General features: G+C 45.9%; 3 protein-coding genes across 4 annotated transcripts; 1 reads left to right on the top strand and 2 right to left on the bottom strand.

Moving 5' to 3' along the window:
• The first annotated feature begins 2,029 nt into the window (after positions 1-2,029).
• LOC123053314 (cellulose synthase-like protein H1) lies at positions 2,030-5,487 on the top strand. Its single transcript, XM_044476773.1, has 9 exons — positions 2,030-2,393; positions 2,495-2,825; positions 2,915-3,040; positions 3,148-3,267; positions 3,403-3,615; positions 3,708-3,828; positions 3,942-4,126; positions 4,243-4,593; positions 4,739-5,487. Exons 1-9 carry the CDS (start codon positions 2,143-2,145, stop codon positions 5,297-5,299), a joined length of 2,259 nt encoding a protein of 752 aa, XP_044332708.1. The 5' UTR covers positions 2,030-2,142; the 3' UTR covers positions 5,300-5,487.
• Positions 5,488-6,636: 1,149 nt separating this feature from the next.
• Positions 6,637-11,141, bottom strand: LOC123053313 (ubiquitin carboxyl-terminal hydrolase 27). Of its 2 annotated transcripts, XM_044476772.1 has the most exons (12): positions 10,901-11,140; positions 10,701-10,810; positions 10,462-10,607; positions 10,228-10,351; positions 9,622-9,722; positions 9,304-9,531; positions 8,234-8,302; positions 7,999-8,130; positions 7,778-7,912; positions 7,630-7,692; positions 7,302-7,541; positions 6,637-7,179 (listed from the first exon to the last, which is right to left on the bottom strand). In XM_044476772.1, exons 2-12 carry the CDS (start codon positions 10,702-10,704, stop codon positions 6,904-6,906), a joined length of 1,518 nt encoding a protein of 505 aa, XP_044332707.1. In that variant the 5' UTR covers positions 10,705-10,810; positions 10,901-11,140; the 3' UTR covers positions 6,637-6,903. The 2 variants fall into 2 exon arrangements, with proteins under 2 accessions (XP_044332707.1, XP_044332706.1); XM_044476771.1 differs by having other exon boundaries at positions 10,462-10,810; positions 10,901-11,141.
• A 2,406-nt stretch (positions 11,142-13,547) lies between these two features.
• On the bottom strand, positions 13,548-18,017 carry LOC123053312 (histone-lysine N-methyltransferase ASHH1). The gene is made up of 11 exons (XM_044476770.1): positions 17,631-18,017; positions 17,410-17,455; positions 17,243-17,307; positions 16,965-17,121; positions 16,401-16,487; positions 16,228-16,312; positions 16,048-16,141; positions 15,721-15,919; positions 15,212-15,246; positions 14,109-14,625; positions 13,548-14,013 (listed from the first exon to the last, which is right to left on the bottom strand). Exons 2-11 carry the CDS (start codon positions 17,410-17,412, stop codon positions 13,747-13,749), a joined length of 1,509 nt encoding a protein of 502 aa, XP_044332705.1. The 5' UTR covers positions 17,413-17,455; positions 17,631-18,017; the 3' UTR covers positions 13,548-13,746.
• Positions 18,018-18,228: the final 211 nt, after the last annotated feature.

The raw sequence follows: 18,228 nt of genomic DNA, 5'->3' as shown, positions 1-18,228 counted from the left end.
GGCCTACCTGAACACCATCCATTCAACATGGTCTAGTTTTGAAAATCCTTAAAATGACCCCAACTTTTTCAAGGAGGTGGGCATGCCCATGGTAGGCATCGATGCCATATTTGAAGGAATTCCAAAACCGTTTGCAAGTTGCAACACGTCCGGCCATTTTTCGGCCTTTTCTTATCAGGAAAACTCCAGAAAATGCAAAATTTGTCAAAAATCGAAAAAACTTGGCATTGTGCCTTGAATTGGTCATACAAGGCCATGAAAAAAATTGGGGCGATTCCAATGATGTCGAAAATCGACGTGCTCTCACACGGAGCCTTCAGCCACCCGAACACCCTCCGTCGAACATGGTCTATTTTTGTACATCCTTCAAATGAACCCTACCTTTTCAAGTAGGTTAGCATTCCCACGGTAGGCATCCATTCAGGTTTGAACGATTTCCGACATCGTGTGCACATTGCGACACGTCCTGCCATTTATCAGTCTTTTTTCACCGGGAAAACTCTAGAAAATGCAAATCTTGTCAAAAACCCAAATAATTTTGCGTTGGTGCCTTGAATTCATCATAGAAGGCCATGGAAAACAATTGGGGTCATTTGAAGGATGTCGAGAAATGACGTGCTCTCAGACGGAGCTTTCTGACCTACCCAAATATACTCCGTTCAACATGGTCTACTTTTGAACATCCTTGAAATGACTCCAACTTTTGCAAGAGGGTGGGCATGGCCATGGTAGCCATCCATTTCAGGTTTGGACGATTTTTGACACCGTACGCAAGTTGCGACATGTCCGGCTATTTATCGGTCTTTTTATCAAAAAATCCAGAAAAAACAAAATTTGACCGAAAAAATGTTCGCTGCAGTGATAGATTCCGGTTCTCAACAGTACCATGGTCCACGACTGCAGTTGGTTCTTATAGTATACGCGATGTTCTACATTCAATTGTGTTACGCGTTGTTCTACATTTAATTGTGTTCTTTCACGCCCGGAACGTACGGCATATATGTTTCGGCCGATGACCCACCATATATATGAAAGTGGGTATGATTTGGCAAAGATCTTATTGCCCTTTATACGTTTATTGAAAAGGTTGTATCGAAGCGGGCTTCTTAGAAAAATACGAGCACCGGTGTTAAGTGTAGTACTTGAGCCTTGATGGGTTTGAGATACCACTATCCGTCGAACCATCTAAATATAGAAGCATAGGCTGGTTCACGCCATTTGCCTTTGCTGTATGAAACTCTTACGGTAGGTGCCAATTCAGGCCCTGTTTGGTTCAGTTTTTATCGACGGATTCCGCTGCCGCGCAGCAGAATCTGAACCAAAGGGCAAACCCAGCAGAATCCGATTTCAGAAATCCGCTGCCAAAATCTGAACCAAAAGCAGAAGCAGCCCAGGACGTGCTTTCCAAAATCTGATTCCGCTGCGGGCCAAAATCTGAAAAAGTTGTATCAGCTGGTTTGCCAAATGACCTACATCTTTTTCAAATCAGATTTTTCACAGCTGCTTTTAGAAATCCACAGCCAAACAGGGCCTCAATGTAGCTGGCCGGTGCACCATTCTCTGGGAAACCATGTACGTACATGTATTAAAAAAACTGTACGTACATCCATCACATAACGTTGCACCTGGCGACTTGGCGAGCTCGTTAGGCGTGACGTGCATGGATCCAAGATCGGTTGCCGGCCGCCATCCAATAATTTACCATACGTACGTGAGTGATGTCGTCAGGGATAACAACGTGCTCGTTCCCATTCTCCTGCGTGGATCCAAACTGGGCTCCTGTTCTCCACAGGACATGGATTTGCATGGATCCGGCTGGGCTGGGTTGGGTGGCACGCAGAGGACCAAGTGAGCAACGAACACACACCTCCGTAGCAAAGAGACAAGAGCACCATCCCTATCCCAAAGATTATCATACGGTGGTGCATTTTTTGAAGGCATACGGTGGTGCATTTCAGAGACCAAGTAAAGATAACTTTCTCTTGTCCTCCGACTCTCCGAGACCACACCACAAATCATAGAGTAGTCTTGTTTTTGTCCCGATCGGAAATGCACCGAGCAGAGGTTAGTTTATCCGGTCTTTATAAATGCACTCTGTGGTGTTGTGCTAGCTAGCTAGTCTGCTACCTCTCGGCCGCGGCCATGGCGGGCGGCAAGAAGCTGCAGGAGAGGGTCGCCCTGGGGAGAACTGCGTGGATGCTGGCCGACTTCGTGATCCTCCTCCTCCTCCTCGCCCTCGTGGCCCGCCGCGCCGCGTCGCTCGGGGAGCGCGGCGGGACGTGGCTGGCGGCGCTCGTCTGCGAGGCGTGGTTCGCCTTCGTCTGGATCCTCAACATGAACGGCAAGTGGAGCCCCGTCCGGTTCGACACCTACCCCGACAACCTCTCCCACAGGTACGTACGTTCTTGTGCACACTAACTGCAAAATAATGTTGACCTACAGCTACGTGCAGCTTCTTCCTTAAACTGTGTCGTGTCTGTGATGATTTTGCTAGGATGGAGGAGCTCCCGGCGGTGGACATGTTCGTCACGACGGCAGACCCGGCGCTGGAGCCGCCGTTGATCACGGTGAACACGGTGCTCTCGCTGCTCGCCCTGGACTACCCGGACGTCGGCAGGCTGGCGTGCTACGTCTCCGACGACGGCTGCTCCCCCGTGACGTGCTACGCGCTGCGCGAGGCCGCCAAGTTCGCCGGCCTCTGGGTTCCCTTTTGCAAGAGGCACGACGTTGGTGTGAGGGCCCCTTTCATGTACTTCTCTTCCGCGCCGGAGGTTGGCAACGGAACAGTCGACCACGAGTTCCTGGAAAGCTGGGCACTCATGAAGGTTAGTCGCCATGGTGATCATGCCGGTTTATGTTTGGTCGTCCATCATCGCCATGACCATGCATCTTCCTCGTGTACGTGTGACTTCAGAGCCAATATGAGAAGCTGGCCCGCCGGATCGAGAACGCCGACGAGGGCACAATTATGCGTGACGGCGGCGACGAGTTCGCCGAGTTCATCGACGCCGAGCGCGGGAACCATCCTACCATCGTTAAGGTCGGTGCACTGACCATGTTCATTTGTCCATGTACATCGTGTCGTGCCAAACGCATAGCAAATCCGTCTCGTGCTAATATCGTCACGGTTAATCTGTCTGAGTTCAGGTTCTCTGGGACAACAGCAAGAGCAAAGCAGGGGAAGAATTCCCACATCTGGTGTACCTCTCTCGAGAGAAAAGCCCCAGACATCGTCACAACTTCAAGGCCGGTGCCATGAATGTTCTGGTGAGCACTCTCTTCTACTCAATACAATGTTGCACTACTAATCAGTGTGTCACACAAACAGCAAAAAGTGGAAGATAAAAGTTCAGACGGCATGACACTTTTGATACTAATTAAGCTGAGCATTTCGTGGTGCAGACAAGGGTGTCGGCCGTGATGACCAACGCTCCGATCATGCTGAATGTGGACTGCGACATGTTCGCCAACAACCCGCAGGTCGCCCTACACGCGATGTGCCTCCTGTTGGGGTTCGACGACGAGATCCACAGCGGGTTCGTCCAGGCGCCACAGAAGTTCTACGGCGGCCTCAAGGATGACCCCTTTGGCAACCAGATGCAGGTTATAACCAAGGTACACAAGTGCTGCTGTGGTTGTACTGTTACAGTTTTTTTTTTGAGCGATGGGTAGTGTTACAGTTGTACTGGTTTTTCTGGCATGTTCAGAAAATCGGAGGTGGGCTCGCCGGGATCCAAGGCATGTTCTACGGCGGGACAGGCTGTTTTCACAGGAGGAAAGTCATTTACGGCGTGCCGCCACCAGACACCGTCAAACACGAGATGAAAGGTAATAAAACTGGGCACACAAAAGATGAGATCATCCGGCGTAAATTGGAGTATTTGGTCAGTGCATTTCGGTTCGACTAGGGCAACATCAAATGGCTGTTCCGAATTTGCCAGGTTCACCATCTTACAAGGAGCTGCAGGCCAAGTTTGGGAGCTCAAAGGAGTTGATCGAATCATCTAGGAACATCATCTCAGGAGACCTGCTCGCTAGACCAACCGTAGATTTATCGAGTCGCGTCGAAATGGCAAAACAAGTAGGCGACTGCAACTATGAGGCTGGCACATGTTGGGGCCAGGAGGTATGCTTAGCTTCCGTTGCCGTATTTTTGCAGGTTTTGCTACAGTACATCTACAACTACAAACCTTCTGCAGTTTCTCTCTAGTTACAGTTTCTTCCATATATATATTTTTGCAGATTGGCTGGGTCTATGGATCAATGACAGAGGACATCTTGACCGGGCTGCGGATCCATGCGGCGGGTTGGGAATCGGCCTTATTGGACACCGAGCCACCGGCATTCCTGGGATGTGCTCCGACCGGTGGACCGGCCAGCTTGACCCAGTTCAAGAGATGGGCAACAGGGCTTCTGGAGATACTCATCAGCCAGAACAGCCCGATCCTCGGCACCATCTTCCGACGCCTCCAACTCCGGCAATGCCTTGCCTATCTCATCGTAGAAGCGTGGCCCGTGCGGGCGCCTTTCGAGCTGTGCTATGCGCTACTGGGACCTTTCTGCCTTCTCACAAACCAGTCCTTCTTGCCAACGGTACATACACTTTTGCCATGACCCATTACTACATTATATGCAACTAAACAAAAATGTTGTGTGATTTGTTTGATAATGAAGCGCGACCTAGTTGGTTAATGTGTAAATATATATTTTCATGATTTTTACATTTGCTGTTTTGCAGGCATCGGATGAAGGTTTCCGCATCCCAGCGGCTCTATTCTTGACCTGCCACATATACCACCTGATGGAGTACAAGGAGTGCGGGCTCTCGGTCCGCGCCTGGTGGAACAACCACAGGATGCAACGCATCACCTCGGCCTCCGCCTGGCTCCTCGCCTTCCTCACCGTCATTCTCAAGACGCTAGGGCTCTCCGAGACCGTGTTCGAGGTCACCCGCAAGGAAAGCAGCACGTCCTCCGATGGCGGCGCGGGCACCGACGAGGCCGATCCTGGGCTCTTCACCTTCGACTCGGCGCCCGTTTTCATCCCGGTGACGGTGCTCTCAATGCTGAACATTGTCGCCCTCGCCGTCGCGGCATGGCGTGCTGTTGTCGGGGCGGCGGCGGGCGTTCATGGTGGCCCGGGCATCGGGGAGTTCGTGTGCTGTGGCTGGATCGTGCTGTGCTTCTGGCCGTTCGTGAGAGGGCTTGTCAGCAGGGGAAAGTATGGAATCCCGTGGAGTGTCAGGGTGAAGGCTGGTTTGATTGTGGCTGCGTTCGTGCACATCTGCACAAGGAACTAACCGGCGGGGCTGGCCATAGAAATATTCGAAGCGTAATTTTGGTTCTGCACAGAACTACTCCTACCACATTTGTAATTAAAAGCTTGTTGTTAAGGAAAGTTTGATCCAATTCTTTCAAAACACAATAGTTCCTTCAATGACTAAACTGAAAGAAAATATGGATTTATTTATCGTGATTTTGATTAGAATTAGCAATGTCTTATCTAACTCCTATGCCATTTGGTTTTGTGCGGGGGTTCGTGTGAATTTTTTCTTTTTCAGTTTTTCATTTAGTTGATTTATGATTTTTTTATCACTCTACTTTCGATTCCCTTTTTTTCTCACTCTTTCATTTCATTTGTCTTTTTTCACGCCGCGTGCAACTACACTATCATGATCAGACACAACTGGAGTTGCACGCCTGTTTTCTCATCGGTCACTTGTAGTTGCATGTCCACTAATCGACTCCAACTGCATGTCCAATGGTCGTGTAAAACTACATGTCTACTGGTTTCCCGCATGTCCATCGATTGCCCGCAATTGCAGTTGCATCCCGGTTTACATGTGCACAACTGCATGTCCATCGCTTGCACACAACTACAGTGCACACCTACTGACTGAGTGCAGTTATATTTACGTATCTTTTTAAAAGTAATACAATAAAAATGTCAAGAATCAAACAACAAAGGAAAACAAAGTAGAAGTGGAAGAGAAAAAATAGCAAACAAATTCTATGGTGATGATTAGAGCTAGTCACACCCAAAATTTGTTACATGATGTATGCATCTTTTTCTATTGAGTCCAAAAAGACCTAACTAGCCTCGCATCGTCCTTGCGGGCGACACGGGCGGTGGCAAGATCGTGCTCTAGCCCATCGTGCCAAAATACGCCGCCAGGCAAAGCCTTTGCCCTCATGGCTGACGGCGACGATGTAGTTAGTAGGGTTTTTTTGTGAGGGGCAACGTTAGTGCAGTAGCTGCAGCCTAGGACACGTGGGGCCTAAGTTTCTTGCCTCTAACTCATAAATACCCCCCCCCCCCCCCTCCCTCCCAAGCCCTTCTTCAGATTACCATGATGTTTTTTTGTTGCCACTTCGGCATTCAAGGTGCGAAACCAATCGTCATGTTTTGGTGCTCCGCCAGAGGGGAATCATCATCTTCTTCATCCACATCAATCTTCGCCGCCCACATGATGAGGTGTGAGTAGTACACCTGTCACATGATGAGGTGTGAGTAGTACACCCGTCACGGCGTTGATGTGGCGGTGCTTCAAGGAACATATCAATAGATCCAGTAAGTTATTCTGCATCTGTGTTTCTCACTAAAATCAGCATCCAAACACGGACTTTTGTCCTCCCATGGTGACTATCAAAGCTGCAACTTCATTTACTATCTCAAATGCACTTTTAACAAGTATCTTATGCATGTCACCAGAAGCCCGATTCTCTCAGTTGATTCTCGTATCTTATCACCAGCGAACGTCTCACGCATAAGATCACAAAACAAGGAAGACCTGAATGATTCATTCATCCTAAGCTATTTTGTGCTCAAATAAAAGAGGGACTGTTTCTTGACAAGCTACCGCATCGAATTCTCCAAAAACGTCTCCTACTCAACAGACTGCTGCTACAGTCTTTCGTAGAAAAGGAGTGTGGCTTCCGCACCCAAAACATCGTCCTCTGACACTTGTGATACATGGTCATCTGAGACGTAAACCCAGTGCTTGCGACGAGGTCCTACTTGATCATTAGCGTCAGGAGTTGACGCTACTCTCCGGTAAGCTGCATAATGCCCACCTCCGCATACACCATAGTGCTCAACGACAGCTGATAACCTATATAGCTCCATCCTTGATGAGGACGATGATGATGGTGAAGAACTAGTAGCCACATCAACATTTCCCTGAAAAGATAGAGGGTAAATGAATTGATCAGATAAGTAAAATTTTGTATGAAGGAATGTCATTATCATCATTATCCTTAGACAAATCAAGTAACAAAGAAGTTCAAAAGCAGATAACTTGCCTCATTAAGTGAGTGGACACCACCATTTGTTACTTGATCCTTAGGTGCCTGACTTGATGAGTTCCCACCAGTAGTTAACATATTAATGGGCATGTGTGCATTTAGTTGCCGATAGAATTGGAGAGACGGTGTGTCATATCTTTGTACGTTCATAGCTGAAGGTCCAGGTCCCTGACCAGTGGTGAATGTGCCTCCTGCAAATGGGGATAAATTGAGAAGTAAAGGAAAAGAAACGTGTCCCTGCAAGCAAAACGCGGATCATTCAGCCACAATTCATATGGAATGAATAGAAAGAGGCAATGTTTTATGTGTCCTTTTTAGTGCTTACCTGACGCTTTACAAGTTCACCATCAAAACTAATAGAAGCACGTAACAAATGAATGCACAAGATCTGGAAGAGGACATCAATAGGTGTCATGCCATTTTTAGACATTATTCTATGTAAGTTTCAGAAGGTGTATTTCAATAGTAGATACCTTCGGACAACGAGTGATAGCCAACTGCTTTGTGGCTTTCGAAGATACTGACCATGTTGTTTTCTCTGGACCAAATAAATGCTTGCAATTGCAACTATCATAGTCGACACAGGTGCGCAGTTTGTTAACTTTTTCCTGGTACAGATGTCAATATGAGGTACCGTCAAATTAAACTGTGAAACAAGTACAACTTCATAGAAAATATGGTCACAAAATTTTACCTCATCAACTTCTGATTGAAGAGAGAAATATTTGGAAGCAGCATTATGCCAACAATGATCACAACGGTAATTGTCAAGATGCTCCAACACAGTGAAATGCTTCAGGCAATCCACCAAACTACACCCATTAATCTGAATTTGGAAAGGAACAAAACATTATGAATAATGCATGAACCGGAGTATTAACTGATGTACCCTGAATTAAACAAGCTCAGAAAGATTCACTTGGACATACAATATCTCCATTTATATCAGCCACGGGAGAGAGGGGCAAGCAGTGAAAATTCTCGAAGTCCAATGACAGCTGTGAGACATTAAACAAAATGAGGACAGAAAATCAACAGTTCTGACAAAACAAAATATGCATGGTTTCAACAACAATAGAAAAGAGCTAGCTACTCTCTCTGCTACTAGATATATGTAGTCATAGAGATTTTCAAACAGACTTCTTAACTTCGATCGCTAATAATGTTGTGGAAATGTGGACTCATACAAGTCAGCGGTATGAACACAGAAAAAAAACATGAGACACTGCAGGAAACAGCGGTCAGCGGAGGATTCCGGAAAGAGGTCAGCTAGAGCCAAAGCAAATGCATGCCGCATCCATAAGAAAGATTAGGGAAGTAAAGTCACTACATGTTATGGCCTATTAGCCCAGGATGATTCTTTAGCTGAGTCCATGTAGATCTAGGAGCGGTTCAAGACAGCAGTCTAAGTAGTGCACATGGAGAACCGAGCGCTGGCTGGATGGCTAGAGCTTACAGGTGTAAGCTCGCCCACCCGCATTCGATCTGCAGGGATGTCTCATTTCTACCTAAATAGTACAGTTAAGGGAGAGAACTACGCCCTTTAACCACATTTTTTAAACTAGTGCATGTGGTTTCAATCAAACAAGAATTAAGTCTCTACCATCCAAAATTCTCTCACTCTAGTCAATTTCTATCCCTCTGTCCTCTAATACCATAATATCCTTCAAGCTATGAAGGCTGGCCATTTTTGGTAGTTCTCCCATGTGAACTATCTAACATTAGTAGATTCCATGAATACATATTTCATATATGCAACATATAGTCATATACTAACATCTAGCTAAAAAAACACTAATGGTCCAAGATGTGTTTGAATTTGCCAACAAAAAATGCATCTAGGGTAGAAATAACAATAATTAAATACTCCCTCCATCCCATAATATAAGAGCGTTTTTGACACTACATTAGTGTAAAAAACGCTCTTATATTATGGGACGGAGGGATTAGTTCATAAACCACACGTTTAGAGTTACGAAAAAGAGGCATAGATATCTACCACAGATGAACAATTTCTGCAAGATAATGTGCTGCCAATAGTCCCATCAAAGGGACCGAATATGTTTTGTTTCCAGCGCTTGCATTCAGGTTGGTTACCTTCCCTTTGCTTGTATACTTTGGAGTGGAACATGGTAATGTCTGCCAGAGAGCTCTTATATGGTACATAGCAATGGGAAAATTCATCCCTCAGTGATGTCAATAGATGAACAAAAGCTTCAGAAGCATCCTATGAGGGCAAAATACTTCTTATCAAATCCTGGATATCATAGACAAGGTAGGATTTCTAGAGAAGAATAGATGGAAGAAAGCATCATGCCTGCTGTCTGGTCAAATTGAAGTGACTAACATAGCAGCTCAAAGGATGCATTACGCTTTCTGGATTCAATACAATTTTTTGATCTCGAACTCTGCTCAAATCTGCACACATATACGCAGATTCATTAAGTAGTAAAAGAAATTTTAGACACACAAGATAGCAATTTATGAACAATAACAAAACAATGAGCTCGGACATCACAAATAAAGTATATAATTTAAGAAGAAACTAAAAGAAAATGTTATTTGCAAAAGTTCTTTCAAATAGAAGCAACAACGGAATGGAGCAACTGCATCATCAAGCACGTTACACTATGAGCAGCGAGCAATCGATTGCACCAGGTAATACAGTTCCATTATATGGGAATTTTGCACTTGGTCAAACAGATCCATAAACGTGAACAATAAATTGGAGATTAGCTTGGGGAAAAGTGGAAAACTGAGTATGTATTCATTCCAACACCTGGGGACACATTCTGGAGACTATAGAGCCCGGTATTAAAACTACACAAATGCATTGACCGCTGATTCTAGATACACCACTGAATTCCCCAACAGTAATCTTGAATATGGTACAAAGTTTAACAGTCAATGTTACCAATATTACCTTTTAAAAGGGAACTTAAAGCAAGGATAAGAGGCATTCTTTCAGACTGTTCCTCAGGTAGCACATCATCACTTCCAAGTAAATCGTCTAGAGAGGAGACAAAATGGTCGCAGCTAGCAAGTGCCTGCCAAGGAAACATTCTCTGGTTCAGCATGAACTCCAACCCGATAACGATACTCGCACATGATGCACGCCGCAATATGGATTCAGTAAAAAAAGAATGGTATGAGCTACCTGCAGGATAACATTGAGAAAGCAATTGTTGCCAAGATTTTGCAGGCCTCCGGTGTAGTACAGCCTCTCTGATTCCGAAGAGAACCTCCGGAGAAGCCACTGTACGCCCAAACTGCTATTGAGCGCTCTGCACAACCCAGCAACTCCTATCCCCAGCGCAACAGCAACGGCTGTAAGACTGTAACCATGCCAGTGTCCCTGGCTAAGAGATAGCAGTAGATTGCCGTGCTCGAACTTACCCATGACTCGACTTGCCCTGCCCCACTACCCTTTGCATGAAACAGAATCCAGGAAGCCTAGATTTGCTTCCAATCCAGAGATTTTTGTTCAGCTATCCGATTTGCCGCACCTGAATCAGTAGGAACAGTTTTCGTCACATTTAATTTCAGAATCCCCACGCACGAACCGAACTCTCGCGAGCAATCTAGGGGTTACCTACCCACAAAAGAAAAAGAAAAACAGTAAAACGGCAGTACAGCACGAGTAGGAGTCCCTGGTTGCGCCCCGTTGGCCGTCGGTGAGGCCGCCGACGAGGATGAGGAGGCGAAGCAAGTAGGCCTCCCTTACTGTGTCCCGCTCGCCGTCTCTGGGGCCAGGGAGAGAAGAAGAGCAGACGAGGCTGGGAAGGGGAGGAATCCGCAAAGGCGAACGGGCGACCGTCGAGGCATAGGAGGAAGAACTCTAGGAAACGGGGTATTCGTAGGTGCTCAAGATCTGAACAGTGTTGATCTCGTCCGCTCGATCGCCAGTGCACGGCCCAGATTGTGTGAGACTAAAGACCCTGACCAACTTTGCACAAGACCCTTTATACCCCTCCGTTCCATAATATAATGCCTATAGTTTTTTTAAAAAGTCAATCTTTGCAAACTTTGACCAAATTTATAGAGCTATTAATATCTACAATACCAAAAATTAAAATATGAAACTACATCTTATGATGAATCTAATGATATATGTTAGGCATTTTAGATGTAAATGTTTTTCTTCATAAACTTGATTAAAGTTTGTGAGGTCTGACTTTAAAAAAAATTATATGCACTACATTAATGGATGGAGTATTATTTTTTGACGCTAGTATAGGGGAAAGTTACCTTCATCTTCCCCCGGTGCGAAGAAACATTCGCTCATCAGGGGGTTCAAGGCGACGGTCGACTGACGTTAAAACGTTCGCTCGTCGGGATGAATCAGAGAGACGATCGGCCCGGGGCTAAAATGTTCGCTCTCCCGGCCTCCCGCACAGCTCGTTAGCTCTAAGCCATAAACAACCCAGCCCACCCCCTTCCCTCTCCTCGCCTTATTCCTTGGCAAAAATGCGCCCAAATCAAGAGGAACAAGCTCCTTCCTCCCTGCATCGTGCCTCCATGGATCCAAGGCAAACTGCGGCAAGGAAATACATTGATTTAGCCCTGAAAAATTCAGCTGGGATATAAATTCACTCCCCTAAGTGCCCCTTCCGAAGCCCCGCCATCTACAATAAATCTGTAAAAGTATTCTACAATCTGGACTTGTTTGTTATATAGAGGGGGATCACAAAACAAAATTGGGGAAAATTTTACCCTTACGAATGCAATGGTTTTTTTTGCGAATATGTAAAGTTTGCGTGTCTTTCATTGATAGAAGAAGTCAAATGAGAACAATGGGGGTATATCACATGGCTATCCAAAGATGGCGTAAATATGGTGTTCGAAGCATAGAGGCATGGGATGATCGGCCCAAACAGAAACTACGACACAACGCTAAACTATTCTGACCAAGAGAAACGACCCGAACCGAAATGACTTCCGAGTCTTGAATATCATCACCGGGTACGCCACAAGCAAACAAGATGGTGCCTTCATGAAGGTGAATGACACCGATGTTGCTGTCGTCCGATCCGAAGAACCGGACTTGGGGCACAGAGAAAGGTCGTGGCAGCGCCTCCAAGAATGGGATGGCACCCGCAGGTGTCACCACTGCCAGCATCAGCAAGCCAAGCATGCATTTCACCCTGACTTATACCCGAACAATCCCAAAACCGCTGGGACAGATCCGAAGACGAGGAACATGTCGCAAGCTGGGGCCGCCGCATCCGGAAGGGAGCTACACCCGCTGCCGAAGGGTGGCAACGAGCGTCGCTAGACACACGAGCATTGGATCTGGCGGAGGAGGGCGAGGCAAGGGGTGATGGTTAGGGTTGGAGAGCCGACAACGGAGCCTAGAGAGCCAACACATGAGAGACGACGATAGCTGGCAACATCGACAAGCTAAGATCTGGACTGACGATGCTGAAGCTGCCAAGATACCAGCAAGCCAAGGAAGCTGGAAAGGGCATAGCTTCCAGAACACCAGGGTCAAGCCCAACGGGAAGGACGTCGACAACCCATGGAGAACCTAGGTCCAAACCCGCCGAGCCCAGAGCAACAATGGCAAGATCCACCATGTGCGTCGCCAAGGACCCCTAGATCCGCGCCACCATCAAGCACAACGGTTGCAGGTCCGCACGGGCCCAGATCAGGCCCGCCTATAGCACCAGCACACAGAGCAACCACCAGCGCATCATAACGGTCGCCTATTCCCCTATATCGCCTGGGAGGGCGAGCGGGGGTCGGGAGGGTCAGTTTCGAAACGGAGCTACGGACATTGCCTATAGCACCAGCACACAGAGCAACCACGGGCGCATCATAACGGTCGCCTATTCCCCTGTGTCGCCTGGGAGGGCGAGCGGGGGTCGGGAGGGTCAGTTTCAAAACGGAGCTACGGACATTGCCATGGTATATACGGCACAAGTAGACCTCCATCACTAAGGCCAGGGAGAGAAGAAGAGCAGACGAGAAATCCGCGAAGGCGAATAGGCGATCTAAGAACTCAACGAAAAGGGGTATCCGTAGGTGCCCAGGATCTGAACAATGTCGATCTTGTCCGCTCCATTGCGAGTTCACGGCGAGTGAGACTAACGACCCTGACCAGCTTTGGACAAAACCCTTAGTATTGTTTTTCGCAAACCTTCCTAAGAGGGGAATTTGATTCTAACCTGAAAATCAGACAGAGTTCGTGTTGAACCTATACGCCCCCAAGCTACCTGAACAGAAGCAAACCAGACTCGAATATGCAAGAAGAATTGATGATGCCTTACACCATCAATTAATCAGACTATGGGATGTGTATTGGGAAGAATACCACCTTACAACGCTTCAAATCTACATAGGAGTATCTTCTATGGAGTTCTGTAAAAGAAAAAACTATCAAAGTTTCTAAGAACTGGCGGTTTTGCGAAGATTGCTTGCGAACCCGCGCCTTTTAGGTGAATCATGGACCGTTTTGCAGGTATAACACTCCATTTTGTTCTCTAGGGTTCACATCTTCTTTTGCTCTCAGAGGCGTCGAAGCCAAGTTCTTGATAATTGCAGCAGATAGATCAAACTCAGCTTTGTACTTGCAGCAGCTGGCCTCGATCCACTGCTCTGCAAGGCTTGTTGATACATTGTCTTGGCTGTCCCTCTCATGTTCTTCAATCGCTGGTCTTATCTCGTCGTACAGGGCGTCGATTTCGGCAGTCGCCTGCTTCTTCACTTCCTGCAACATTGGATCAGAAAAAGAGCTGTTACTGTGCAATATTTAGAGCTTTCCGCTGCAATTTTCAGGACTAGTAGGTTACTGTTAGTTTTTACCTCACAGAACAATATCTCCTGGCGTGCCGCAGCTGATGGTAACCGGTCACAAATATCTGCAACATTCAATTGCTTGCGCAGACCACGTTTAGCTTTGCCACCACGAAATTTGGGTGTGGGTCTCACCAGGACCAATTCGGTATGATGGTTGTTGTTCTGGGGAGAACTTTGATTCTCAAGCTTTGCAACTTTATGCATTGAATTTTGTGCGGCGTCATCAGAATATTGTGCACCATATTCGGTCAATCCATTCTCCATAATATCAACTCCCACTGGAACAGCTATCAGTGGTTCAATAGTCATTGGTGTGAGTTCATCTGAGCTAGCCGTCAATGGTTCAACACTCAATGGCGTGAATTCGTTTGAGCTTGCAATCTCAGAATTCTCAGTGGTATGCACTATGTTGCTGTTATTTTCTTGGGTGACTGGCTCAAATTTTGCTAGAATGGAGTCCTTCGGAATGCTTGTATGTTCGTCATCGGTAGAGTCATAAAGAGGGATATTTTCAACAGAAAATCTGCCATTAAAGATGGAAAATATTTGCTGCTTAACTGGTGTACAGAACCGTTGATATTTTAGCACTTCAAACAATAAAAGTTTACTTATCACGACAAGTCGACATGGGCAACAGAGGTCTGAATTTTTATGTATTGCCTAGTATTTTCAATTATTTGTGATGTAAATGTTTACTGTTTAACTGCTGCTCGGGATTGTTGTCTCCATCAATATTTCAGCACTTCGAACAATAAAAGGTTCACTTATCAGGACAAGTTAAGGTCTGAATATGTTTACTAACCAGTGGTTCTCAATGCTGATAAATCAAGACACTAAAGTAGCAATGACTAGTTGAGGAGTAGTGAAAGGTTCTAGTGAGGTCTCTATTACCCGCACAAAAGGTTGATGGCAAATAGAGTCATCCAAGTAGCGAAAATTATCTAAGCATATGTATCATTTGAGCAAACCAGATTTTAATTAGCAAATTGTCCAGGTAAGTAAAATGATAGCTTCTCATCAGCCTATGTCAATTAAGCAAAATTCTAAACGACCATCGGTGTGTCAACTTTTATTCTGTACAGCAGACTAACATGCAAGCACAAGCTTACCTGTCGTCATCATCTTCCCACAGGTATGTGGCCTCCTAAAACATGACAGACAACAAAGCACACATTAGGCAAGTGTTGGACGTTCCAAATATTGACTTAAAAGGAGGATCCAACAATGATCACAAATAAAGAAGTCCTATTAATGAAAGATGACTGGTTCGCTACACTACATTAACCATGAAGTGACTATTGCAAATAGCGCCCCCAGTTACACTACAATCTCCCGAGAAGGACAGCACAAAAGAATTTTTAGATGAAGCAACACAAAATAGTTGTGTCAGCATGCATGCAAAGGCGGCAAGCCAAAGAACTATCAATGTTTTTGTTCAGAGCATCATCAGTCTAATGGAGAGAAGGGCCAACCTCTACAGTAAATCCCTGCAGCTTTAATTGGATGGTCAGAAAGATAACAGTGCTTTCTTTTGTCAAACCCTACTGTCAAAACTCAAGCTGAAATAGGATCTTCTCTTAAGTTAATAAGATGTGTTACAGCATATTGTTCCACCCACCTGGAAACCACGTGATTTTGCCCCAAGAAACCCTGAACATCCGGTAGCTCCACAGAGGCACCGCACCATCACACCACCAAACCACTCAAAATTATAGTCATAGGATAATTCCGTTCCAATAGGAATATCTTGCTTTGCAAAAATGCCAACTCTTACTTCCCCGAGGACAGTCCATTTTCTTGTCTCACAGTTCGGCTGGCTGCACGTACAATAACAAACTGTTTATTTTATCACTAAGATGGAAAAGGAAGCCAAAAATCTAATAATAAAATAATGAAAAGAAAAGAAACAAAATAGTAAAGGACTGTGTGTTTGCTACAAACATACCACGAATGGTTGATAAATCTGGCCAGACTCCCTTTCTTTGTTGCATCAATAGACTCATCAGCATTGAGGTAAATAATATAAGACTCCGTTAAACCTAATGTGGAACAGCAGAGAAATTACTAAATAGAGGGCAAAAGGTGCCACAATTCCATTACTGGAAGGAGTGTTGTAACTGTGTACCCTGGTCTTCATATGTTTGAGATCTCCGCTTGGCTTCCTTCCATGATATTACTTCTCCACAATATTCAATAACAAATTGTCCAGCCTACAAATACCATTAAGACAAAAGACATACTTGAGTAAATGGGATGTGAGCAGAACAAACATAAAAATAGATGTAGTCACCGACTCACTGTAATATTTTCATCAGCCAAAAGACCCCACCCGCGCCCTTCAGTTTTTACCAGCCTTGTCCTAGCATATTGACTTTTTTGAAATCGCTACAAAGACGAAAAATGATGAAATGACAAAAAAAAGGTTATAAATAAACTGGAGAACACATCAAGTAACTTCTAGCACAATTTACCACTAGTTCGTATACAGCATTGCCATGATATGCATCAGCAGGAGATGATGCGGCATATAAAAGATTCACCATATTGCAACACTTCACTTTAAAACCCCGTCAAAAGTTTGAAAAGCAATAAAAAGGCATTTAATTTCGTGGTTATGATTGGTAGCAGGATTTGAACTTGGAGTGATACAGAACCTCCAAAGGATTTGAGGGAGGACTGCCTAAATTTAGCAACGATCCTTAGACATCTAAATACTGGTTCAACTAAAGCAAACTGTGCATACACATCTTTTTCCTTCTTGCGAGTAGCTCCGTGCAAATCAACATGAACACAGATCAGAAAAAATAACCAAACAATCACACAGTGGCAATACCTAAAAAAAACAACGTGAGAAACACTAACCTGGTTCTTGCAATATACACCACAGCGGCAATAGCCAGGCGTGCACTCTGTGTTAGTCGAGACATTCCAGCACCTCTCTCCACATGCGCTATCTGGATCCATCAAATCATACTGACACTCGCATACAGCTATGTCCTCCTCCTTCTGCCGCTTGTGCCTACAAGCAGCAATACACCAGTATGGGATTTGCATTCGTTTGTAAAACTGCAAGGCACGATGCTTCCTTCCACAGTGGGTTGATAGTAGGAACAAAAAGTATATACAACAAAACTATCAACCTTCTGTATGAAAAATCATTAGTCTCGATATGGATGTAAAGTGGTGCCTCTGTAGGCTCTTCCTCCTGAAATAGAGACAACTCCAGGAGTTCAGTACAGAGATAACAAAATCACTGCAGACGGGTTCATGGGGGGGTGAAGAATGTGTTTTGAGCCAGCAGTAATACCATTTGCGATACCAATTCTTGGACGGTGGAACAACAGGACCTCGACCTAGAAAATCGGGGAACTGATCAACTAACTGAGGCTGCAATTAGCATGTTAAAGTGGTGGACGACCGAGTACCGGAAGAAAAATGTTCGAGCGATTTGTGTAATCGCGGCGCGTTCAACAATGTGAGTGGGATTCATAATCCATTGATTGGGGGAGAAACGGAACTAGGGCATACCAGGAAGTCTGGATCAAAGTGGTGGAGGAGGCCCTGCTGCTGCTGCTGCTGCTGCTGCTGGTGTTGGCGCAACCCGTCCGCTACTTCCAGTCGCCTCAAATCACCGCCCCCTCGGCGTCCGAGCTCCGGCCGCCGCCTTCGTCCAACACCGCTGCTTGCAAGGCCCGAGGTGGGAGGCTTGCTCCGCCCACCGCCGAGACGACCCCGAAGCTCCGCCGCCGGGAGGTGCCCCGACGCCTCTGGCCTGGTCTCGAATAACAAGCAGCAGAGGGAGGCCAGAGGCCAGCGAGGGGGACGGTGAGTCGGTGAGGGAGGGCGGGGCGGCCAGGGAGCAGGCGGTGAAGGGAGGCAGGGCGGCGCGGCGTGGGAGATGGTCGCGTAGAGCTGTACGCCTGCTTGTGAACGAAAACGTATAGCCGTATTACGCCTACTCAACGGCAATACATTAATCCTCAAAAGAAAAACTGCAATATATTAATAAGATTAAATAAAACCGCAAGACATTAATACCCCATCTATCAAGTTCAAAAAAAAGAATACCCCCTCTATCAGCGTCAACTAATTTCGAAATGAGGAAGTACATTATTTTTCTTTGTGC

This window comes from Triticum aestivum, chromosome 2D (genome assembly GCF_018294505.1).
Source record: "Triticum aestivum cultivar Chinese Spring chromosome 2D, IWGSC CS RefSeq v2.1, whole genome shotgun sequence".
Lineage (NCBI taxonomy): Eukaryota > Viridiplantae > Streptophyta > Magnoliopsida > Poales > Poaceae > Triticum > Triticum aestivum.
Note: the sequence above shows the minus strand (reverse complement) of the source record. Positions and strands in the feature narration are given on the sequence as shown.